Source organism: Symsagittifera roscoffensis, chromosome 5, assembly GCF_963678635.1.
Source record: "Symsagittifera roscoffensis chromosome 5, txSymRosc1.1, whole genome shotgun sequence".
Lineage (NCBI taxonomy): Eukaryota > Metazoa > Xenacoelomorpha > Acoela > Convolutidae > Symsagittifera > Symsagittifera roscoffensis.
Genome location: NC_087066.1, coordinates 3,469,591 through 3,496,150, shown reverse-complemented (window position 1 = coordinate 3,496,150; position 26,560 = coordinate 3,469,591). Strand labels below are relative to the sequence as shown.

The 26,560-nt window shown below is 33.4% G+C and overlaps 1 protein-coding gene across 1 annotated transcript in view; it reads right to left on the bottom strand.

Annotated features, from left to right (window-relative positions):
• The window catches only part of LOC134846166 (uncharacterized), a 49,475-nt gene extending 35,184 nt beyond the window's left edge, over nucleotides 1–14,291 (bottom strand). Inside the window, exon 1 of the mRNA XM_063863406.1 lies at nucleotides 13,653–14,291. Coding sequence (XP_063719476.1) covers nucleotides 13,653–13,872 — 220 coding nt within the window. The 5' untranslated portion in view covers nucleotides 13,873–14,291. The remainder of the gene's footprint in view (nucleotides 1–13,652) is intronic.
• Nucleotides 14,292–26,560: the final 12,269 nt, after the last annotated feature.

Sequence of the window (26,560 nt, the reverse complement as noted above, 5' to 3'; positions counted from 1 at the left end):
CGCACGTAGCTCAAAAGCAAAACATTTTCCCGTTTTTTAATTATTTTTTGTTTGTTAAAGGGGTTTGGGTAAGTGGCAGTTTAAACCGTTTCACAGTCTGATAAGGCAATTCAATGGATTCTAATATAAGAAAAAGAAACATTTTTTTTGCATCTCTTTTGTACATTTCATATCGTGTGGTGGCACACAAGGACGAAAAAACCTTTTTTCTCTTTTTTCCAATATTTTTTTAAAAAAATTTGAATTGCCCTGAATTATCATATCACAACTTTTCTCTAGAAATTCTTGTTATCCTGAAACAGTTGTCAAAATCACTTCGTGTTACACTCATTAAGCTGAACTTTTTGCATGAAGTTGTTAAAAAAATTAACCAAATTTTTACGATAATGGCTTTTTCACAACCCGGGCAGCAAGATATATTCTCCCAGAGTTACGTACAAATTTGAACTCTTGAAAAATTTTTCATCATATATTTCCAGACTAATCTAAAGAAAAAAAATATGACTTTTTTTCATTACCTAATTTGAATGAGTAGCATTCTTTTCATTTAGAGCCTTTTTCACAAAAGGGATTGTACGATAAACACTTTCTCCAAAGGTTGAAACAATTTTCTTGTGTGTTTGGCTTTATATATTATTGATTTGACCTGAAAAACAAAAACTAATGGTTTTCTCAGATGGTGATGAAGATATACCAAGTAAGTTAATCTGTTTAGTTTCACAAAGTAAGAGAAAACAAATTGAAAAGTTTTGTATATGGCTATGAGACCTGCAATTCGAATGGTTAAAAGTGCAGCCTAAATAGTATATGATGGAGCTAATCAGTGGGGGGGGGGGGGGGGGTGCATGGCTGAACCCATTTATTATAATTCGTCAACAAATTCCAGTCAGCCATGCTCTGTATCAACTTGGATATAGAGTCTTCTATGTTTTAAGAAAGAGAAAAATTGGTAAGGTTTCAGAGTTTGATTATTGGCGAGAGGATGAAAAAAACAACGGTATTTTTGTAGTTTTGTATAGAAATCTCAAGTTTTTGAGAAAGTTGTTGGCGCTCGCAATCCAATTGGTAAATATCATTGGTGTATTAGATGTAGACTGTAGATGGAAGGTATTATAATCTGTTTTTTTTTGGTTTCATGCTCAGTTGTTGGTATATGTTTTTGCACAAGAAAGTGAGATTTAAAAAATATCTGGGAAAACTGATATTTAGCTCTGAAAACTTCGAAACACGGTAATGCTCGATCCAGTTTGAGCTGTAACTGGTTTTATATGTGTTGTTCTAACTACTTAGCGCAATGTTCTATCCAGCTGAAACTAAGCTAAAACAAACTAAATTTTCAAAAACAAATTTAGTTTTTGAGAAAAAGTTTATAACACAAACTTTTTTTTAAATCACTGCATCACAAGATTACAGTAATCATTATAGTTAATAACACGAATACAGTAAGTTATGAATCATAAAATCAATACAAAACGACGTCACGTTTAATTTTTCACAATGCATAAGTTCTTAAAACTTCAATGACTTTACAGGAATTCCATCTAGAACTTGTCTCTTTGGACTCTGATTCCTCTATTTATAGAAGTAAGGTTAAACGCGTGATCGAGTACTCTCCTATAATTTGCCCTAGGTCCATCTCCAGAACCTTCTAGAACCCAATTATTTATTACTTTACTACTGAATTTAAAGTTATCCGACTTGTTGTCATTGCAACTATTTGTCCAACTACTTAAACCGAGCATCTTGGTGCAGAATTGGTAAAAAAAAATTATAGTAGAGCTCTAATCTTCTCCGTTTTGCATACTGCAGTATAAAAACCCCAAAACTATGGATTCTCGGTGTTCAATTTTTGTTTTCAACAATTCCACCTCACCAGTACTCTCAAGCGTATTCAATCTTTTGAACAAGGGTTCATTGATCATTTTATGAGTTTTTCTATCATTCAGATAATTACAGATTTTATACCTGTTTCTATCCATGATCCAGTATGTATAGGAGGAACTACCTGAAGAGTTCATGGTTTCTACTAAAATTTCTGACTGTGGCTTTTCGCCTCCTTCTCTTCAGTGATCAGCCACTGGCAGGACGAAACTGCTGCAGCGTTTTTAGGGAAAATATTCAAAAAAACGGTAACCTTTGGTGCACTGCAGACTAAGTTCTGTGTAAAGATATCAGCAAACCAGATATCAGAAATTTCTGAGGACATAAAAGAGACTAGTAAACGTTTGTTCACAAGTTACCTTAACGTGCCACCGGGATTTTTCAAAGTGATATATCTTCTGTAGAGTCACCTAGAAAACGATTTTCTCTACAACAGATCTCCGACAAAGTATTAAAATCAAAATTCAATTTAAGAGATAGAGTGAAGATTTCAAGGGAATAATAAAAGTTTCCAAAAAATATATTAACCACTTTTTACAGATAGAAAATTTGAAGCAAAATATACAAAAAAAACCTCTTACATACTTTATCAAAGATGTCGAGAAGGGAAAAATTTCCGGGGAAATTTCATGAAAAACAGCTGAAGAAAAGCTAAGACTAAATCATTTTTTTTTACATCTAAACTACTGTAACCAAAAAAAATTTTAAATATCGAGTAAAATTCCAGTGCTTACTTTAATTGTTAACCATTTACTATTTTCACTTTTTTTTACAAGTACTTAACGGAACAAATACAAATGAAAAGAAATTGGGAGGTTGCTATCTCAATGTTTTGCACCTTTTTTGCTCCAAAATTATCCGAGGTCAAATTTTCATTCATAGATGGAGGAGAGATTTCCGAAGAACAAACGAAGATGGAGCGTTATATATCGATCCGGTGTTGTAACCAAGTATCGTTTTTTTAGTTGTAGCCATGAAAAGAAATTCCAAGAGCATTTAGTACAAAAAACTTTTACTATAGTGAAAAATATGTATCATTGGAGTAAATTACTCAGAAGATAGTTTTTCTTTTATCTGAATATCAATCGTTGAGTTTTATTCAAGTTGCTGAATTAAGTCATTTATTTGATTTTGATTTTGTGATTATTTCCAGTTTTCTTATTATTTTATAACAATGCTTTCCTTGGTTTTCTAGAATCGAATATGGTCGTTGATAGAAAACTCTTTTAATGCGTTGAGTTCCGTTGTTGATTTCCAAAGCAAAAATTGAAGTTATGGAATCTACAAAACAGTGCATAAACTATCAGTCCTTTACAAACTCGCAATTTAAAAAACTGTTAAATTTTTTTTTCATAGTATTTAAGTGAAATAAAAGAAAGGGAGAACAGGTGAATGAATTTCTTAGACATCGGAAGGAGTTGCGAAAGTTGTTCTCTCATTCCGTATGTTTTCGAATAATTACTTTTTGAAAATTACTTCATACGAAAAACTCAGCTAATTTCCTGTTTTTGTTGTAAGAAACCCTAGAAGAGGTTTTGGTGCTGTGCGCAAACCCTTGGTAAAGAGGCAATCATTTTTTAAACAATTTTTACAGCTGCGAAAAGAAGCGGAGCAGATTTATTCGAAACAAGAGCTTGAAGCCAGGATATGACTCAGATGAGGATCCAGAAATTTGATTAACTTATGTAAGCAATCTACTACATTCTAATTTCACAACTGGTGAAGTTGATCTGAACAAAACAACGGAACAAAACGGTGGTCGGATGAATTTGATACACAACTGTTTACTGACAGAGCAATTTCCTTAAGAATAAAAATCTCACTCTATGGATGGCTTGTCATTGATTTGTTTACTTGCAAAATATTGATGCTAAGAAGTATCAAAATCAAGTCAAAAACAATCGCTCTTGTGTTGATTCTACGTGTTTTCTAATAATTCAAATGTTGGTCAAAAAATTTAACTTTTCGCTATTTACTAGAAGATTTTGGATACTTGAAAAAGAATACTTAAAAAAGAATCTGGAAAATGAACCTGCTGGGTTTAATTACAGGGAAACTATAGCAGTAACTTTCAAAATTTTATCTCGTCGATAGCAGTTGGTTCGTGAAAGTCTTGAAATTTTTTCAATAACGCAACATTAGTAAAAATAGCAATTGCAACAAAACTAATTACTCTTTTGCATGATCTTTCTATTTTCAACAGTTTTTATCGAGAGAGCGTGAAATTACAGGTTGAAAGAGCAATTGATTCTTTATATACATATTCTTTCATCGCCACTTTCTTACAACAATGAAAGCGAGTTAGCTTAACATTTTTTTTCAATTTTTTCTTGAAAGAGTTTCATAGACACTTTGTTCTATTTTTTTACGTGACCTTTGTGCACTTCAACAAATTTTTTCAGCTTTTCTCATGAAAGAATTTCAAATACACTATTTTCTACTTTTTGACGTGACCTTTGTGCAGTTTAACAATTTTTTTTCAGCTTTTCTCATGGAAGAATTTCAAAGACACTATGTTCTATTTTTTGACGTGATTTTGTGCAAGACTGTACAGAATTTAGTGGAGAAATATGGTGCTTAAAATTGTTTATCTGTGTGCCCTTTGAGCAAATTACGGATGTGATAGTCTTGAAAAAAAATCAAATGTTCATGTTAAAAAATTCTGGTTAGTCACTAAAAATGTTCAGCTTTCTGAATTTTCAGGTTCCTTTAAAACAATGTTAAGTTTTAGTTATTTCTACGTTGTTGTCCATCTAGTTTTTATATCATTGTTCTCCAGATCTGAAGTTCCAGCAAAAGTAGACAATAATTGTTGCCTAATTAAAAACCCGAGAAGACTCCACAACCTTTATTGTAAGACAGTGTTCAATACCCTTTGTTCAGTAGATAACACAAATCTATGCTAGTCATCTAATATATTTTTTGTGTCGGAAATTTTACAACAATTGACACTTTTTTACTTCAGATGTAAATAGTTTAACAAATTTTTAGTGAAAATTTTTTTACTTGTTTTTTATTGAAAAAATTTTTGAGCTCAGGATCAAGTACATGCGTTTTATCCCTGTGATAAAATTCTTAACTAGCAAGATACTCATTATAATTCCTAACTCGAAGCAGGAAAAGAAAAGAACAATGGATCATCATTACTTGATTGGGCAAATTTTACTTCTTCGCTGAATCTTTGTAGAGAATAAGATCAACCTACTCTTTTCTAACAGCAAAGTATTGCAAATAGTCCCTGAAAAAAACAACTGACAGTTTGCGTGGAATTTACGCAATTTTTTCAGTAATGCAACTTAAAATTTTCCAGAGAAGCTTGAATAATATTCGTGATGTACATCTCTTGATTTTTGTAGATAAATTTCTATAGAAGTGTAAGTTTTTTAGAATTAGAAAAAAATATAAACGGTGCAATGTTGTGAAGTTTCAGTAGAGTTAACGTAGATATTCTGTTATAAGTATAAATAAAACAAAAAATAGATTACACTAGATCGAGTCAAATCGTAATTTGAAGTTTTTTCATAAAAATATTTAAAAAAAATAATTTCGGTGCAAAAATTCTTATGATTGACTGACCCTAAACCCACAAAACTTATTTTAATATTTAAACTCAATCATCTACACCTAAAACAACAATGAAATTTACCAACTAGATATCTCGCGCCAATGTTTTGTCAAAATTTACAGAAAAACTAGATAATAACATTTTAATTTCCATTCTTTCTCCATTAATCAAACTTTAAAACCTTACCAGTTCTATTTCCTTTCATAATATTTTTTAATAATCTATTCCTAATGTATAAACTGGCTGACCAGAAACCTAAAACGTATTTTAACACATGTGGTCAGCCATGCATCCCCCTGATCAGCTCTAACATCTACTACTAGCCTAAATTTTTGACATATTTAATTGACATTTTTTAAAATCTAAAATCGAAAGTGGAAGCTCAGTTATCACTGAAAAACTTTTTTGTAATTATGAACTTTATGTGTAAAAACACTGGGTAATAGCTAGGTTATAAGTAGAAATTTGAGAGCAAACTTTTTTTCGGAAACAGAACTAGTTTTTTTTTTACTCGTTGAGGCTTTAAATTTTTCTCAATTTTGAAAAGTTTGTATGGAAAAATCATTTTTCATAAAGCTTTCATATATGAAAGTTGTATGCTATTTTTTTCTTATTTAGCAAAAAGTCAAAACTTTGACCAATAAAAGGTCTCTCATTTAGCATAAAACCTCAAAAATTTTAATCTAAACTACCTAGATACAAATGTATCCAGTTTTGCAGATTTTGTTAGTTTTAAATTGTCATAAATTAAAAATGTTTGACAAGTTTTTTTGTAGATTCCAATAATGGATATGTATTATAGCATTTTTTTCGTATGGCGGTCAAAAAGGTGGTTTTAGAAAACCTAATATGGAACAAGGTAAACTTAACAACAATCTTTCTTTAAGAGCTCAGTTTAAAGCATGCATTCCTTCTTATGAGAAACTGGAGCTAGAATTTCCGACCGAGTATTATTCCAAACCCTCTAATTTCTCACAAAATGACTCTAATCCGATCTCATTTTTGCCAGATTCTGTTCAGAAATGATATTTGACCTTTGCTACAAACAAGTAAACTTCATTTAATTTCTACCCACAACCTCATTTCAAACGAACAAGTTCATTAAGGCGGGAGGAAAATATTTATGATGCAATTTACGCCAAAAACGGTTGCAAAGTGGGAGCGGTGCATGTAGCGTCTTCTAAAATATTGAATAATAAATGACACCACCTGATTTTGAATATTCCCTGAAATAACAATTTTGAGGAATCGGAGAAACCAAAAAGTGAAATTGAGTGCTAAAAAAATAGTTTCAAAACCCTTTTAAGGCAGATTTGACATTACCAAAGGGACAATTTAAGGGAGAGGATGGACGTATAACCATCTCAAGGGTACCCTTTGGTGTCATTTTACAACTAATAACGACCGAAGGGCATTTTTTTGTAGAAGTTCCTTAGAAATTAGCAAGTGTGTTTTCTAAGCGCAGGTTAGAAAGAAAACAAAATATTTTGAGTGAAAAGCTACCCTCTAGAAAACTTTGAAGCAACTCTGCCTGAAGACATAAAACTGCTTTTCAACTGAGTTTATCAATAATGAACAAATCTTTATTAGACGCAAAAAAGTTCGAGGAACTAGAAAAACGGCTTTGTTCTGTAGCGGATTTAGGGGGGGGGGGGGGGGGGGACGCTTCCTTCTTCAGGGATTCGACCCCCTGCCGACTTAAAGGGTCCCCTCTTTGTACTATTTTGAGGTATCCATTTTTCTATGATGGAACCTAAAAATTCTCTTAAGGCGCCTTCGGCGCCAATATATACTAGTTTTGAAGGGGGAGCGCGCGCCGAAAAAACACAATTTTTTGGTCAAAATTTCCCAAAAAGTGCCTAAAAACGCCTTTTTTGGCCTGTTTTTTCAAACTTTTCCTGCGGCGCAAAAAATTTGCCCAAAATAGGGGCAAAGCACTGCTTTGGGGAAGCTCGAAAAATCATTTTGGTCGACCTAAAAAAAAGGTCGACAAAATTTTCGAAAATTTTTTGAAAATGCGCCCCCCTCGAGAAAATCATAGATCCGCCCCTGGCTTTGTTATATTCATGCTGCAGTTTTTACCAAGTTACACTAGTTTATTAATGTCAGATGTCAGTAACAACTAGCGATGAATTTTATATGCTCTTGATGAGAAAAATCTTATTAGCTTTTTTGTCAGGTACTGATGATACAAAGTGAGCTTTTACGTTGGACGAGTGAAAGACCCATGAGTAAAAAATGGACAATCCAAGCAACTTGATGAATGAATAACTAATGTCTTTTTTAGTGTACACAGTTTAGCAGAAAACAACTATTCTCATAACCAATCTATAAAGAATCACGAATCTTCTTTAACCTATGAAAATTGACCCCCAAATGACTGAAGGGATATTATTTCCGACAGGGACGGCATAAGACCTTTCTAAAGGCGCCTTTGAATCCAATGCACAGTCATTTTGAAAGGGCGCGCGCCAAAAAAACGTGATTTTTTTTGTTCAAAGCGTTCCCAAAAGGCCCAAAACGGCATTTTTACCTGCTTTTTTTTTAAAGAATATTGCTAAGTTTCAAAACTTTTTTTGAAAATCTTGAATCGGCACTTGATTTCAGACAATGTGGTTGGTGATATTCACTAGGCGATTTAAGATTTTGGGCTTCACATTTGAGCAGATTTCTGAGCTCCCAAAACACTATAAAGGCCGTATTATAGCGCTGAAAATTTGCTCGCTGAACTCAATTTTTGCCAAAAAAGCCATTTTTTCGGTTCTTTGATACTTTTGGCCATTAAAACTGCGTTTACATTAAAACGCTCCCATCTCTAAATTGGTGTGTTGTATTGATGCCGAAAGCGCTTTTTAAAATTTTAGGGTCAACCGACCAAAAACGGGTGTCGTAAAAATTAAAAATTACCAAAGGGGGGCCCCTCTGGGTGGTGAGAGGTGCAATCTCTGATTGGGGGCTGGGAGTCCACCTTAAATACTCCCCTGTTTTAAGGTATTTTGCCGTTCAATATATGTTTTTCGTTTTTCAAATTATGATCGGGGTTTGAAATTATGCAGTTTCACTTTTCTCCGCTGTATGTGAACCTTCACTTTTCCATGATTTTGTTTTAGTCAATTGAGTTTTGTATTACAAAAGCAAAACGGAGAATTTGTGCAATCGGTTGATTAAATGAATCAGTCACTTTGAGTGATGATCAAATTCAGTTGAATTAATTTTAGAGTTATTTCTGATAAATATAAGAGGGTGTTATTCAGCATTAAACTGAATAAAAGGAAAAGTGTTCAGTGTTCAGGTGGCGGAGGCGATGAGAACAATAAACTGAAAGAGGCGAAAAGTAAACGCCCACTCACAAACTTAACCCCGATTGCATTTCCTATTTTAAACTTTACAGGTCAATTTTCAATTACAATTTTCAATTTAAACCATTTTAAAACAACAAAAAACTTTAGTAGGTCAATTAAACACAACGGAAGGTAATTCAAAGTCTTTTTAATTGGAACTCAGTTAAAAATCAACAAAAAAAACCTAGTTTGAGGAAGTTAAAATCAAAATGTGATTGACAGAATAGCAAATAAAATAAGTACATGTCATTTCTGAGCTATGCTAGAAAAAAACAAATTGAACTAATTAAGAACGAAGTAAATGGCTCAGTTTAAGAGCGCCGAAGTACAATTGTACTGAAAATAAAAAGTGTTCAAGAGTTCCGACAAAGATTTTTAAAAACAAAAACTTTTACGAGGACTTAAGATAGAACAAAGCTTAAATACTAAATCTCTAGCACAAAAACATGCGAGAACTTCTGTAATGGCTTCTGACGTCAATCAAAACAAACAAACTTTTCTTAAGAATTGGCGTTTGTAGGTTTTTGCAATTTAACAACAAACTACCAAGCACTTCAGTAAAAAAAATTGAGAATCGATTATATGCTAATTGTACAATTCGAATGCAATCAATTAAAGATTGAAACTTTACTTTTTTTAAGTAGGTATATCCAGTTTCAAAAAACAAAAAAAATTGAATTTGTTTCTTTTTTTACAAAAAATTAATTTTTTGTTAAAGAAAACACTGCTTCCTAGACCTGTGAAGACAGTCGCAACATTCAGGGCTTTTCCCTGATACGTGCAGTCATTTTATTATTTCTAATCAATCTTTTAAATTCAATTTTGAAAAATTTTTGAATTATTATTGTTATAATCAATACTTTTTATCCAATTTTCCTTTTTTTTGCATCCAAATTGCTTATAATTTGTAATTTCTATAGAGAGTAGCTATTTTAATGTCTGCAAATTGGAAATTTTAACAGTTTTTCAACCTTTTTAAACTGTTTTTCACCTACTGCGACATTTTTTCAGCTTATATGATTAGATTTCAATGATACTTATGTTTTTTTTTTCCGAAAAATCCGTGTTCAGTTGAACCAAAAAATAACCAGAAATATCACATTTAGAGATTTTCCTATTGACAGCAAAAATAAATTCCATTCATTACGAGCCAAAACTCTGCACTGTTTAGTCGATTAAAATACTTTCTACAAAAATAATCATAATTTTTGTGTGATTATAAATTATAACTCATATTCTTGAAAAAATTTGTTTGGGAGTTTAAAACTTCGTTTATGCCTCTAACTGTGGCAATTATAATTAATTATAATTTTTAAGAGTACTGGTATAATTGAAGTATAATCGAACAATTTCTTTTTTTTGAATATGGAACTACCCCAAATAACAAAACAGAAAAACATCCATTATCAAATTGAAATTGTTCCAATCAGAAGCTCTTTTTATGTTTTTGGGACTTTTTGTCGCCACCAAAAAAGACGTTTTTAATTATCGTCGCGCCCGGTAAAAAAAAATTAATTATTCATGACGGGAAAGTGGAAATGGTTTTCTGACAATCTTATGACAGGAAAGGTGGAGTGGTTTCTAGGAAAATTTATGGCAGGAAAAAAAAGTGGTTTCAGGACAAATTAATGTCAAGGAAAATGAAATGATTTCATGAAAAATAAATGACAAGAAAGATGAAATGGTATCAGGACAAACTCATGACAGGAAAGGTGAAATGGTTTCATTACAAATTCAAGAAAGGAAAAGTGAATTTGAAGCCTTTGAAACATAATTTTAATTAACTGACAAAGGATCAATAAAGGTAACTAGACGTTGCACTTAACATGTGAAATGGTAGTGATAATTAAGTTCTGATATTTCAGTTAGAACATTTCTGAAACCCCAAATAAAATATACATTTCCTCGACAATCAAAAAAATGTCTCCGCTCACGATTACTTTTTAAACTTTTAAATAACGGAAAAACCAAAATGTGACCAAAATTTTTAGACAGTGTTTTCTGAGGTTTCTAATTTTTTAAAGATAGATGACTTTAATGTCTAAAATGTCTATTATGCCTATATAATGCCTATTATGTCTATTATATATACATATACGGGGGCGGATCTAGGATTTTCTCGAAAGGGATTAGATTTTCAAACAATTTTCGAAAAATTTGTCGACCTTTAATGTGGAATAATCCTGCCTATATGTGGAATAATCCCCATTCACTGTATAATTATTTCAAAAGGTGCTGTTATGATTTCTCCAACAGACAATTGTAAAAAAACATAACCTTTTTATTGCAAGTTTATAATGAGCTTGTTGAGGATCTATGGACTTAAACTTGTCGCATAAAGTATAAAAAAACACTACAAACTGGCCGGAAAAAAGTATCAATGTAAATGATTAGTTTAGAATCTTTCCAACAATTTAAACAATTTAAGTTTTAAAAAACGAAACAGATTGCTTCAGCATGTCAGCAAAACTCAATCAAACCGTTTGTATCAGGTCAACAAATGCCAGGTCAGGCTGGCGGGACTTCAAGTTAAATAGCAAAATTAGGGACTTAATAAATCAATTTTTTTCAAAAGTCACGTACTTTGAATAATTTTAAGATTTTTTTCAAAAAAACTTATGTATTTTTTCAACATTTGTCGTTGTTTACAAACATTTTGAGCCTTAATTACCATTCAAACTTTCAGAAAAAAAAATTATGACGGTTGTTTCCGTCCAGTGTGTAATTTTTGGGTGTGCATTTTAAAATGCGGTTGATGTAATTAGCGAAAATCATACTTAAGTAGCGCGGCATAAACAATAAAAAGTATTATGGACTAAACTTGCTTACCCGGGTCGACAAAAAGTGCTTACCATGATATTTCATTTTATAAAAAAAGGCTTATCATACTAATTCATACTATTTCATAGACCAAAAAAAAACAATATGATAAGCATTTTTTCTATACTGAAAATTTATGATAGGCATTTTTTCCATACTATGGAATTGTATGCCAAGCATTTTTTCCATATATGAAAATACCAAAAAAATATTTGTTCTGAAATTTTGTGTTTCATCCGAAACACTAACCCTGGACTTTTTGTCATAAGAAAACTCAGAGTGTACTGGCAGTTACCACGCAGATAAACACTGCTTTTGGTAATTTTTGCAACCTACGTTAATTTTTACATTCACATGGAATTATATACCAAAAATGTAACTTTTTGTTTTGATTTAAAAATTTTAGTAGTTGAGAAAAAACAGCCTGTTTTTTGTTTATAAATTGAATTTTATATTAGCAAATGAAATAAAAAAAACAATAAAGGTGTTCAGAAAAAAAAACACTTTTTTGTGACTTTTGGAGTTTTTGGGTCAAAAATTCATCCTGATCTAGTTACTAACACGAAAAATCAATTTCTGCATGCAGAATTTTTTTTCGCAAAAATTTATATTTGAGCACAAAAGCAAGTTTGCAACCAAAAGAGGCATTAATAACTTTTTACCTCAAATTTGTGTTTTTGCTTATGAAAAAATGCATATCATACAATTTTCATATATGAAAATTATATGATAAGCATTTTTTTGACCAAAATAAAAATCATGTTTTTGAGAGTCAAAAAGAAGCATTCTTTCAATAAAAATTTTTTAAGCTCATGTAAATTCATCCGGAAAAATCGTTAAAATAATTTTGAAGATTTTATTTTTTCAATAGCAAAATGTTTATCATACAATTTTCATATATGAAAATATTATGATAAGCATTTTTTTAGCAAAATTGAAATCATGTTTTTATTGAGCAGAAATATTTAAAAGATGGAAATGGAACAGAAGTATTTCTCTTAAAACGTTCTATATAGTTTTTAAATTTTGTGTGAAAACTGTATGATAAGCATTTTTTCCATAGTCGCAATACATGAAATTTTATGATAAGCGTTTTTCTTTTATGAACGTCAACCCGGGTAGTTTTCTAAGACTAGTTTACCTATGAAACTTAAGGGGCTTGCACTGCTTCTAAGGTTTAAATGTCGCACTGAAGTCCATTCGGCTTGAAGCCCCGTCTTCCTATTGTACCTTTTGTACCTCTTTTGTCCTGGACACTCACAATGTTTTGGCTTCAATGTAACTTCGGGAGGGAAAACCTTTTTTTTTTGACCTGGCATAGAATTTTAATTACAAATAGCCAGCTATATAAGCTTAAATTATAAAATTTCTTCAATTGCGTTTTTTACAAGTAACTGACAGTGGAAGCGGAATAGAGCTATGCTTTATAATTTAACAACCATTAACTAAAACTATATTAAGAATTAACAATCGAACCAGCCGGATGTCGTTTGTCTGTCTAAATAAGTAGCTTAAAACTCAAATCCCGAACAACCAGAAACTTTTTGGAACAACCGTTTTTTGACAACCAGAAACTTTTTGGAAATTTTTGATGTAGTCCAAACCAGACATGATGTGACATAACTCTCGACCTTGAATGGTGTGGTACCTTAATTTGCCTCTAAAGCTCGAATACTCTTTTCGTTCCCATTTCGTGGTCGAAAAAAAAAACAAGAAAAACCAATTAAAAAACCATTTTCAAAGATATGATTTGAAAATTGAACGCTATCTAGTTAAATTTCAGATAAAACAACTCATATTTGCGTATACGCGAAATTGAATTTTTTATCTCTTGCTTTTAAATGCTCATTTTACAAAAAAAAAGGTTTTTTTATTACGAATTTCTTTTTTATTGAAATTATCTTTAAAGAAAAGCAAGTTTGTTTGAATCTCTTTGGAAATAAAACTGGTTGAACTAGTTCTAATTCTTAAAATGATTCCTGAAAAAAAAACAATCCAAACCAGGCTAATCAATCAAGTCAAGTTTGTTTTATTTTGATACTCACAATCTAGTTGTTTTTGCAACTGCTGCACAAGTAGCTGCATTGTGTGCACATTAGTGTCGGCCAGCCCACCATTCGTCTGACTGAACGCGGATGTGTCGTCACTGTTGTCGATTACGTAATAATAGTGTGCACTTCGGCATAACACGCGGGGGCTCAAAAGGCAAACACAAGCGAGAGAAAAGAAAAGATATATTTTTAACTTCGATATCCGGGTCGACATTTTAGTTTTGCCAGTTTCTTGGTCTTTCACTCAGTTGACGATGCTTGTTATTATTTTCTTTTTCTCAAATGACTTTAACCTGAAATCTAAGCTAATTAAGTTCTTAGGATTTACTTTTTTTTTCAAATTAAGATAAATTGAGATAGAGAGGAACTAATTAATTTACTACTGACGGTATCTTAAATCAAAATCGGGCTTTTTTGCTGGAGGCGTTGTTCTTTGGTGACGATTTTTGATTAACGGTGTTTTTATCGTACATTTACCCTCAAAAGCGAAAAGATTAACTGAAGATTTCAGAAGTTGGCGCAGAACTGTCTAAGAGAGAGAAAATAAATAAATTGTTTTCCCTCCTATCGCTAAACTAACAGCAAGTTTTTGTCGCCTACCTTTGATTAATATTAGCTTTCTATTACAAAAGGAGCCAATCAGATTTCAGGATTCAGAAAAAAAAGGTTTTTTTTTCTGCTGACTGAAAACGTCCAAAAGCTAGCCTGATTAAAAGGGTTTTGACATCAAAATAGTGAAAGTAAAAATAACTAGATCCATTGTTACGCACACAATAAGCAGCCAAAAAAGGTTTGTTCATGTATAAAAATATAATACGAAAAACAGAAGTGCATTACCTAAAAATAATGGATGAATCAGAAACTTTGTTCAGCTCAGTTGACTTTTACGGTCCATGACGCAAACTATTTAGATTTAATAGCGTATATTAGTTATGTCTTGTCTGGAAATTGACGAAGATATGTATCCCCCATTAGCCCCCATTAGTAAGTGTAATTCTAAGTGCTCTAAGTATACTACTTAAAATTTCACCAAATGTTCTCTGTGAAATTGTATAGAATTGTCCGGAATTTTTATAGGTTTTTAAGCGTTTCAAAAACATTGGTCCAAAAACATTAACCAAACTGTTCATAGCTTAAATGAGAAGTAGAAACACACTTTAAACTTTTGCTCAGTTCTTATTTATGCTGAGGTAAAGTGGTGAGACCAGTTATAATGATAATATTAATTGATTATAATAACATTTACTACTCATAATAATTAATAATTATTAATATTAAATTTAATTGTGGTTTCTGTGAGTTTCAAACTTTTCTGCCAGTTTATTTCAAAAGTTAGCAAAAAAGTTAGAAAAAAAATCCAATATTTACAGCCAAGGTTGTCGGACCAAAGGGAAAAAATTGATTATACGGGATTTTTGTTGACTAAAATTTTGTCTATATAATCCATTAACCTGGCAAATTAGGACCACGTAATGGATTTTTTTAATCCAAATTAATCTTTTTACTAAAACTATATCAATCTATTAAAATGCATGATAATCCAATGATTTTTCTCTCCATCAACTTTTTTCACTTTCAATTCCACAAAAGGGAACAAAAAAGCGAAAAAAATTATTCAATAAAAATAAAGGAAAAAATTATGTACCGCGAAATAGAGGATTGTTATTGGTAATGGATACTGAAAAGTTAAAAGAAGAAAGTTGTGATAACTGATGATTATAACCTTTTAAAATTATAACCTCCGCTTACGCATTAATAGCGCGAATTATATCGCGCGTTAATTGTCCCACATTGGCCAAAATGGCAATCTTTAAACCCCCGTAACTTTACGAAAAATGATCACAGGTGAAATATCCTTTCAAATTTAAGCTCAATACAACAGTGTCTTCCGAATGATATAAAAAATCCTGTCAAAAATGGCTAGTTAAAATGTCGAAATTTGTCTGAAGGAAAAAAAACCCACTCCGAGCACAAGTATTCCGTTACTTTCGTATCGAAAGTCGGAAGAATAATCAATTTTCATGAGCCATTCATCCATGAGAAAGGGAATAAAATCGACAATATTCATTGACTGGGGAATAAAATCGACAATTTTCAATAGAATAGAATCTATTATTTTCAAATAATTTGACAATATAATCAATGTTTTAGGCCGCAAAAATTCACGAACAAGTTTTTTTTTGCTGAAAATTGATAACAGCTGAACAAATTCTTTTAATACTTCGATGAGAACTTTGCAAACGTACATTTTATAAAAATATCTGCAGAAACTAAAATGTTTTAAAATCAACGTTTTGGTAATTTAGAAATCGAACAAACATGTTCATCCCAGTTTATATCATCTCATAAAACTTTGACCCATTTTTTATTTAAAAATTTCAGAAACGTTTAACCCCCCACCCCACTTTCAGTCTGTTTATGACAATTAAAATTTAGAAAACGTAAGCCGTAGCGGCTGCACTAAACACAAACTTTGATAACTTTCAAAATTTGCAAAATTCCTCAAAAACCGCTACAAAAAGTCATCAAACGCGACAATAATGGATGATTTTGATTTACAAAACGTTATGTTCAGAATCCAATTTTAATGGATTATAACCGATCATAATCGATTATCATGGGTTATAATTACTTAGAATATTACGATTATAATCAATTTTTTCGGATTATATTAGAGTTTTTTTGTAATGTGTTACATATGGACAGTAAAATGACAAAAGAATCGAATACTATTCAAAAAATTCCAGTGCAGCATTTTTTTTATTGACTTTTTTTGTAGTTTTACTGACAATGAAGTTCCAATATAATCAGTTTTTATCCATAAAACTCCTGTGAGGGTTACGTGGTATAAACGAAGATGCTTATATTATTTTTTAACAGCTCTGGTAGTTGGTCATGTTCAACTCTCAGATAGGACTACTAGGGATCACTAATAGGAGATAGGGATCACTAATTACTTAGAAAAAATTACTTGGAAAAACAGAATGTAATTTTCACGTTTATGATGTTGCCAATGACACCTGTAAAAAACAGATATAGAAATGATGACTCAAGCAAGTGTCACACGTCATAACCTTGATATGATATGCTGCTCCGATTTTTGAAAAAAAGCCTAAACTGTGAGGTTTGGAGCGGTTTTTATTCAGACCAACGTTGCCCGGTACTGATTTTTCAAAATTTCCATCAAAATTGGTTTCTCATTTTCATTAATTTTAAAATTCCGAAGAAGGAATTTTTTTTTGTTTATTTTGACTTTGTAGAAAAATCAGGCAAAATTTGATTGGAAACATCAAAATTGTGAGGTTATATCAAGATCATTAGTTTCGATTGATTTTGTGGCAAACTTAAACCTTTGTCTAAAAAGTAGAACCAAGGTGTGTTCTGAGGCTGATGTAAGTCGGCAGTTTTTAAATGCGCTAATTTTAAAAAGCAAGCTAAATTTGTTAGGGAAAAAATAAGTTATAGCTGATGGCATCATAGAGCTACAAACTAATTTCAGAAATAATGTTGGCCTTAAATTTTTCTCTTATTGAAGTTTTTTGAATATTCAAAGCTACTCTTTTTTCTAGCACCAAAATTAAATTTGTTGGTGTCAATCATTTTGTCGAGGTGCAAATCAAACACAGTTTTCTTCTAATTCAAAGTTTTTCCTTGTCCCTGATTTTAATTGCTGTTTTATCTACAGAGTAAAGCAATTAACTCATTTTAAAAACTTTAATTGGTTATATGATAAAAAATAACGAGACTGCTGTTATTTCAGGGCAAAGTCCAGAATGTTCTGACTGCCCTTTAGAAGTTCTTCAATAGTTTTTGCTAAAAGCATCTTGAACGATGATAAATTGTAGACTGTCAATATCAAACAATTAATGTTCAAATTCGAGTCGTAAGAAAAAAACACATGAACAATTAGCTTGATTTCTATTGGGAGCAGTTTGGTGTGCAAAATGATAGTTTTTTGTGCATTAAGCCTTATAGATCAATAATTCATACTATTAAGCGAGCAGTTTTTACATAGGCTCAAAACTCAGATAGTATAAAACGTAGAAGACATTCGTGAGATTACGTAGTTTTAAGGTTCAATCTACACTGTCTAAGTTTGTGTCAGAAAATGGTCATATATTGTTCAATTATCCGACCGATGAAAATGGGAAGGAATGTTGTATTTCCGCGTTTTTAGGTTTTTTCCTTTTTTTTTGTTGTTTTCCACGCAAAATCAGGTACTACAAACAATCATCGAAGCAGGTCGTTTGGTATATCATACTGAAACCCTTTCAGTCGTGATTCGGACGACATTTAGACAAAATTTGGTGTCGAAGAAAATGGTTTTTCGACAAATTTCGAGCCTTTCCTTTCCTTGCATTCTATCATTGGACGAATTCTCTTGAATCCCTTTTGAATAAAAAATAACAAAAAAAACTGATTGTAAAACCGATTGGTTTAATTTTTTATTATTCTTTTTTTAATTTTCGGCTTTCTTTATTTTCACCATTGAGATCATTCAAAATGATTTTTTACAGTTTTCCAGTTTTTTCCTAAACATCTTGGAAAAGAAAGAAAATACTTTTGTACAGAGTAGAATATTGGCTTATTGCTCAAGGTCTTCTCAACACCTGTGCAAATATTTTTTGCTTGACACGAAAATTAAAAGCCCTATGAAAGCATTAAACTGGAACGAAATAGTTGGAGAAAATCTGAATGTATCATGAGCCAATTTTTTGGCTTTTGATATCGAATGCGCCGTGGTTGAATTACATATTGGTTGGCATCAATCTAACATTTTTCGTTTTAATCAAAGGGTATACTCCATAAAACTGATGACTATCAAGTGTACAAAGAGCGTCTGGTAATTTAGAAACAAGTTGTTTTTTGTTTTATCGCGAGCGAAGCCACTGGTACATTCTTTCTCTTCAAGGCCCTTTATCACACGCTGAAGACCAAAAATCAACATACGGGCTTTTCAGCTGATTATAACAGAACTGCTCATGAACACTTTTAATTGTCCTATGTGATTTTTAGGATTGTTGTTTTTTCAGACAGGTAAATATTTCTCTAGCATATATTTCTCTAGCATCTAAAGCACCGCGCATGGATCATGATGGGCTCGATATCACTAACCCACCGTCCTGGGTCGGTGTTGAATTGGGTCTCACTATTTGGGGTTTAATTTATAAATGGTCATTTCTATTGGATCGTTTTTCAAAAATGATGGGCACCGATCAGGTGAAATGAGATAACATATTAACACTTCAAAAGCCCGGAGTAATTCTTTAAACTAAAATTAAGTCAATTAGTTCATCATCACTACTTTTCATCAATTTAATTGATCTTCTCCAGAAACGAATCGCTAACAAGACTGCTCGTATCAGGGCGAGGCCCTGAATGTTCCGACTGCCTCTTAAGATCTATGCCGCAGTAATAGCATGAAAAAAATAAATGTAATAATAAAATGATTTTTTTTGTGAAATTTATCCCCCACGCGCCATATTAAGTACAAAATGATAGATTTCGCTCCTAGAAACAAATCAATTATGGCAAATAAGAGTCCTTCAACCATATTGGAACAATTTCTAAGACAATTTAAATATCCGCTTACGCGTTAATAGCGCGAAATTTATCGCGCGTTAATTGTCCCAAATTGGCCAAAATGGCAATCTTTAAACCCCCATAACTTTACGAAAAATGATCAAAGAAAAAATACCTTTTTAAATTTAAGCTCAGGACAACAATACCTTTCGAATGATAAAAAATTTCGTCGAAAATGGCTAGTTAAAAAGTCGAAATTTGTCTGAAGAAAAAAAACCACCCCCTAGCACAAATATTTTGTTACTTCGTTACAAAAGTCGGAACGAAAACAAGGCAGGCAATTAAACGCAGTTAATTGCAGTTAGTTTCATGTAGTGCTTATAAATCTTGGATATGTGATTTAAAAAACTGCAACCTGGTTTAGTGAGAACTGAGTGCTTTGAAGACTTTACGGGTCGTAAAAATGCTGAAAGTTAGAAAAAAATTTCTCAACCACGCCGTACTCAGTAAAAAGAGAAAATAATAGAATACAATGGAATTTTATTGTCAGTCTCTATAAATTTCAAAAACGAGAGATTATAATCGATTAAAATGGATTATAATAATACTATTTTTCGAAACAAAAAAAAAACATTTTAATCGAATATAATCGATTATTTAAAAAAAAATTCTGATTTTTTATTGAATTATAATCCATTTTAATCGATTATAATCCATTTTTAATCAAAAAACGTCGTCGCTTCATTTCCTTTTATTTTTGTTTTGTTTTCTGTGCTTTTCAGTTGGTTTCTTTTCTTACTGCTTACTGTTTACTGTTTACTTTCTTACTGTTTACTGGAAAGACGGATTTAAGGGGGCGGCACGCCTTTTTTCAGGGAATCGACCCCTTGCCTACCTAAAGGGTTCCTCTTTTGTACTGTTTTGCGATATCCATATTTGGTGACGGACCCTTTGGCCGTTGGCGCCAACAAAAACTAATTTAGAGGGGGAGCGCCCGCCAAAAAAAACGCGATTTTTTGTTGAAAGTTTTCCAAAAATTGCCTAAAAAGCCGTTTTTGGCCTGTTTCTTCAAAAGTTTGCCTGAAGTGCACAAAATTTGGCTCAGATGTCGAGAAAAACTGATATCCGCCCCTGGTTTACTGATTTTTACTGTTTTCTTGGAGAATAGCTAAATTATAATCCATTATATTTCATTTTTCTTGTGAAATAATATTTTGATAGAAAAAGGGTTTATAATCTATTAAGAGATTATAATAGACTATAAGAGATTATAAAATATTATAAGAGATTATAAGAGTTTTTCGGAAAAATTATAATCAATTATAATTGATTATAATTTAATAAATTCTCACCAAAAAAGTTATCTTTTTAATGGATTATAAATCGTTTAAACATCTAAAATTAGCGCTTATAATTAATTATAATTTGGCTGAAAGTACGATTAAAATTATAATATAATCGATTATTTTCTCTTTTTACTGAGTGACCGCATAAAACATCGAAAGGATCTAGATAAAAAAACTCTATCGACACATTTTTGCACTCGTAGTATAGTTTTTGTTGAGCGTACTTCAAACTGGGTGCCGGACATCACGCCGACGGGACTTCAAGCCGAATCGTAAAATTAGGGACTTCAAGCCGAATAGTTCTTTATAAAGTCGTGAAATATGATTAATTTGAAAACTTTTTTGAAGAATTTCTGAATTTCATGATCTTTCTTCACAAGTTATTGGCGTTTTCATAAAATTTAAGCCTTCCAATGATGTTTCGGAAACTTGAAAAGTAAAACATGGTTGAAGGCTTTTTTCATGTTTATAATTTATGCTATTTAAAAACCGGCTGATGTTATTAACGGATGCCAATCACAAGTAGTGCTTCGTCATGAATAACGTTTATTATGGACTAAACTTGCCAAAGTTTTTGAAAAATAACGTTTTACAGATGATAAAATAGTGTTTTGAGGTGCTTGTAAAATTTTAATTTCGGCTTGAAGTCCCTTTGGCTTGAAGTCCCGTCGGCTTGTTGTCCTACACCCCTTCAAACTATAAGCGGGGCTCAGAATTGAAGTTCAAGACTCATTATGCAGAGTAGTTAAGGCCAAATTGTTGGCAATATCTTTTTCGGTCAATGACGTCGGATTTTAGTGTCTCACTGACTTCCACAAAAAACTGTTTTCAAAAAATTTGCCAAAATGTTGTAGTTTTGACCGATTAAGTTGCTAGTTTTGAACGATTAAAGGTCATCGATATTGCCAACAGTTTGTCATGAACTATATTTGCCCTCATTAACCGTTAAAACCTTTTGTTTATGATATTGATTGTTCATTTCATTGTTTTATTGCATCTCTGTGTTCCTTCAAGGACTCAACTACTCCTTCAAAAACAATACGTGACGTAATCAATTAAACCGAACAAAGAGTCATGGTGTTTTACTCCAAACTAACAAAGCTGATGAAAATTTTACAGTTTTATTTCCTTAAAAGTCAATCAAGTGTTCATAAGTATTTTCTTGTTCCATAAACATAACGATGACACTTTTTTTTCAAAGAGGAGCAGTTTCATATTCGCAAAAGGATTCTAAAACGGTGCATTTTCCCGTTTAGAATAAGCTAGAAAAAAGATTGAAAGTACCCGTATTTTAATAGTTTTTACAAAAAAAAAGAGTTCACGTGAGCCAGCGCTGACTCCAGTTGTCGGTGTTGCAATAACAGATTGCTGGACCAGGCAAAAATTGGTACTTTTTTGGTAGATAGGAATCGCTTAACTCTGCATACTCCAAGGGCCTCGGTGATGCATAGTATTGAAATTTCAGAGTTTACCAAGTGATGGAGCTTTGTTTAGTCTCTTTAAGCCTGTTATACCCTCATCAGATAGGTGAGATATGAACTATGTTGAAATGAAAACTTCTATGCTAGTTGAGAAAGACAAGAAAGATAAAAACTTAAATTAAACTCTCTATGTTTAAGTCTGGCTGACACTGACCTCGATCCTTTGAGAGACAGTGCCTTATAGGAACTAGTACATATGTCAATACGTATAAATAGGTACTTATTTAATCATCAGACTTCTAAATGTTATAACAAGTTAAGCTTGTCTATACTAAGTATAAGTTCCAACTGGTGATTATTGCACGTAACTTGTATCTTCATTAATGGATGTTTTACTATAATATTCGTACGGATAGCATTTCCCACTTTTTGAATAATTGTATATATCAATTTTCCTCCCTCTTGTTTTTCTTTTCAGTGTCTTTGGTGGCCTCCATCACTGTTGTATCATCATCCGTGTGTGTAGTAACTTGTGGTTCGGTTTTATTTTACACTTCAGTGATACGTTCTTTTTCTGGTTGAAACGTCATCGAAATTCCTCGAACCGGTGAAATAGAATGCAGGATGTTTATAGCTTCCTCAAAGTTTTTGCTGAATGATTCCTCCGTTGTCCTTGGTATGTCGAGAACATACCGGGAGTTTGGTTTAAATTGTGGCGAGTTGTCGCTTTTACCTGCATCTCGCGTACTTTCTGGTGTTGATGAAATTTGTGGCGATGGGACGCTATCTGCTGTTTTGTCGGCCACCATGTTTGCCAAGCTGATGTTGGTTGCTGTGTGTTTGATGTTTGCTACTAAAAGTGGTTCGATAGAGTTCGAAATTTGGCCAATTTGGATTGGGTTGCCTAGCTTCGTAGCTAGTGCACTTTTCCTTGGTCTCGATGATCGTCTGATTTCCGGGGATTTTTGCACTGGTGTGCCTTTGATATCGATTCTCTTTGCGGCTGGTTTTTTTGGTGATGGCGTTTTGCGATCATTGTCTGTATCGGAAGATAAAGAAATTGAGGTGTCACACTCGAATTGGACCTTCGTTAGATCGACCTTTGGTTTCTTTTAGGGGCTCATTTTACCTGATGATCTCGTTTGTTTCTGGCAAGGTGTGGTAGTGTCTCTGGCTTGTTGTTTTGCTCGTTGTGTTGATTTGGGATTTGGGTCTGCTGGTAAATGTTCTGAGTAGTTTTTGAGGTCCCAAGGCTTTTCGATTTAATGATTGTTGGATGACTTCCTGAATCGGCTTCGGAGGTGATCGTTTGGGACTCGTGGTTGTTCCCTCCTCAGTGGTGTTTTGGTCGGTAGCCCCTTTCCCTGAAACACGTGGTTTGGCTCGTGGTAAAGATTTATAGGCCACAAAATTTTTCAAAGCCGCCGGCGTACATTTTCCATAGACCCTTGGATCCGGTATGAAGGCGAGGCGATCTTGCCTAATTACTCGCGGCTGCTTGCTGTCCTCTCTTATCCACGCAGTGCGTGGATGGTAATTTATTATTGACCCATTTTCAAAACTTGGAGTTGTGCCCCAAATGTCCCAGGGTTTTTTGATTTTTCTTTCAATTGTTCCCGCTTTTCTAGCAAATTGTTCCAACCAAAGTCCCGTTTGATGATTTGTTTGGTGTGCTGGACCTTGGAATCGTCTTTTAGAAAGATTAGTGGTGCTCTCTTGAGTTTCTGTTCCTCTTGTTTTGTAAGTGGTCTAAATGGTTTACGTGTTTTTAATTTTACTAAGTTGTAGCTGATTTCACTTAGAAATGACAGTTTTAACTTTTTTAAATCTTAATGTTTAATGGATGTCGGTAGATGCGCACATATTGGGAACTTTTTGAGTAGTTGTTGGTCAAACTCCTCATCGCTGCTTGCCAGTTTGATTGCATCCGTTTTTGATCTAGAGTCTGGTTGGATTTTAGCATGTTGTTTCCACGGGTTGCCTTGTGGGCTCTGAGTACTGTCCATTGTGCGTTGCTGGTTGTCCGTGGCCGTGATGTTTTTAGTTGAAGCGGGATTGAAGGTAGATTCAGGCAAGTACTCGTGGTTCCTCGGTTTCGTTGTTACTGTGTCCCTGTATAACAAGTCAACCTCGTCCTAACTATTCCTCTCCCGGTCCCAGATAGCCTCCGCCGGTAATGCCGGTTTCGTTAGTTATTTTTTCATCTAAACATGACAGCTTAGTTAGTGTTTTCCCATGACAGATTTGAGAGTTTTGGCGACGTACTAAGGTTACTCAATGGCGTGTTTACTTTTCTGCCAAAACAAGTTTGGGAAGGGATTGCTTTTGTAGTTGCGTTTGGCGTTATGCGGAGTGTCCTAATCAGTTCGGCAACATCTGATGCAAGTTTAAATGGTTTGTTTGTTTTATCGATTTTCATGTTTGCTAATCTTGATTTCAGGGTTCTAGTGAGTCGTTCTACCATACCCATTGCACTGTGGTCATCCACTGGTGAGCACTTTAAATTGATAGTATTAGTTTTGCAATATATTAGGAAGTTTTGAGCCCAAAAGCCTTGGGCTTGATCGCATCGAATTTTACGTGGCACACCAAGATTTACTATATGATTTTGCATAAAACGAATGCTTGTATCCTTTGTTATCTGTTACCACCTTTGTATAAGGAAAACGCGAGAAATGATCTACTCCTACGAGGATATAGATTTCTTTTCGGTTTTTGTTTGGTAATGGACCCGAGAAATCCAATCGGTTTTCTTTGTTAGTTTCAACCACCGCGTCGAGTAGTGTGTAGTGTTTTTTGCCGGAGATAGCTTTAAGATTCTTACACTTATTGCGGCAATTCTTGCAATTTTGAGCGGTGGTCACAACATCGCGGTGTAAGTAGGAATACCACACATGATTAGCCGCTTGTACAATGCCTCTATGACCTGTATGGGTCAAATATAGCGCGTCCATTAGTGTAAATCTTTGCTGTTTGGGAATAACGACTCTATCGCCATACAGTAAGATATTGTCCCTGACGGGTAATTGGTGCCGCTTCTTTGTGCCATTCCTCCTCGACCACGTCCACCTCGCTATTGAGCTTTGTAGCTGCCCCTTTTTTGTACAAAATTGACCGGCACCGATTGTACGTTTGTGTTACTACTTTTCATGCCGGAAGTTCCCTGCTTTTAGTTATGTGCTTGAATTTTGAGACCTCTCTCGCGTCTATCTGCGTAGTCTATTATTTGCTCGGCGATTAGGTCGCTGCTTGCTAGCAGATTATTTTTCCCTCGTCGTTAGACATATTTGCTCTCTGAATATTTCAGCCTCGAGTTCTTCATCATTGCATGCTGTACATTTAAAATTGCACTTTACCACGAGTTCTGTGAATCCACAGTGAAATTCTGCTAATGTTTTTGTTTTTTCGTGTTTGTATGTGAAAACCTCATAACCGTCAACTTTTATATTCTTCGCTTTTTTCGAACAATGTTTGTAGTCGATCCCAAAAATCCCTCGTCTTTTTTTGTATCTTTAGCTTAGGGTAATATTGACTCACTCGTCTTTGACTTTCAGTACCTAGGCACAAAAAAATGTAACTCCGAATTTTCATGTCTGCTTCTTCCCACGACACACCGTACACAGTGGTCCCAGGGTTGTCTAGGAGTTGACACTGATTTTCCCATTGAACGCGTTTTTCTTGGTTTCGTAGGTCTTGGTCTCTAACCTGTGTATTTGTTTCACCTGTTATTGGTAGTTCATACCCCGGCTTTTGGGCTTTGCGAATTATTGGTGGTGGTCCGAGTAGGTTGTGTAAGTTAATTCCATGTTTTGCAATTATCCCCAGAATTAACTGCTGGTTCCAAATTTCCCACTCAGTTGGTGGTTCTGTGGAAGCTTTTGCCAGAATAATGGAAAACCGAGAGCTAGAGCTGTGCCATGTTATACCCTCATCCGATAGGTGAGATATAAACTATGTTGAATTGGAAACTTCTATGCTTGTTGAGAATAAGACAGGAAAGATTATAACTTAAATTTAACTCTCTATGTTTAAGTCAGGCTGCCACTGACCTCGATCATTTGAGAGACAGTGCCTTATAGGAACTAGTACATATGTCATTACGTATAAATAGGTACTTATCTAATCATCAGACTTCTATATGTTATAACAAGTTAAGCTATGTTCAAAATAGGTATAAGTTCCAACTGGTGATTATTGCACGTAACTTCTTTCAGCATCAATGGATTTTTTACTATAATATCCGTACGGAGCCAAAAGGAGAAAGCCACATATCAGTCCACGTTTTGGAGCATGCCATGAGCTCCTTTTCTGCACCGCGGAAATTTTGTCAGATAAAATCATGATGGGAAAGATGCCGCTGTGAGGAATCAGCCTCTCAAAATATATGGTGTTTGAGCTAAAATACACATTGGCGGATCTAAGCTTATCACGAGGGGCGGGAGGCGGCTTTTCAAAAAACTTGTCCACCTTATGTTTAGGTTGATTAAATTGATTTCCGAGCTCTGCTCTCCCACAGCATTAAAAAGAACGTTTTGGTTAATATTTTTAATGCAAGTTAGTCTAAAGGGGGACCCTTTGGGTCGGCAGGGGGTCGAATCCCAGAAAAAAAGGC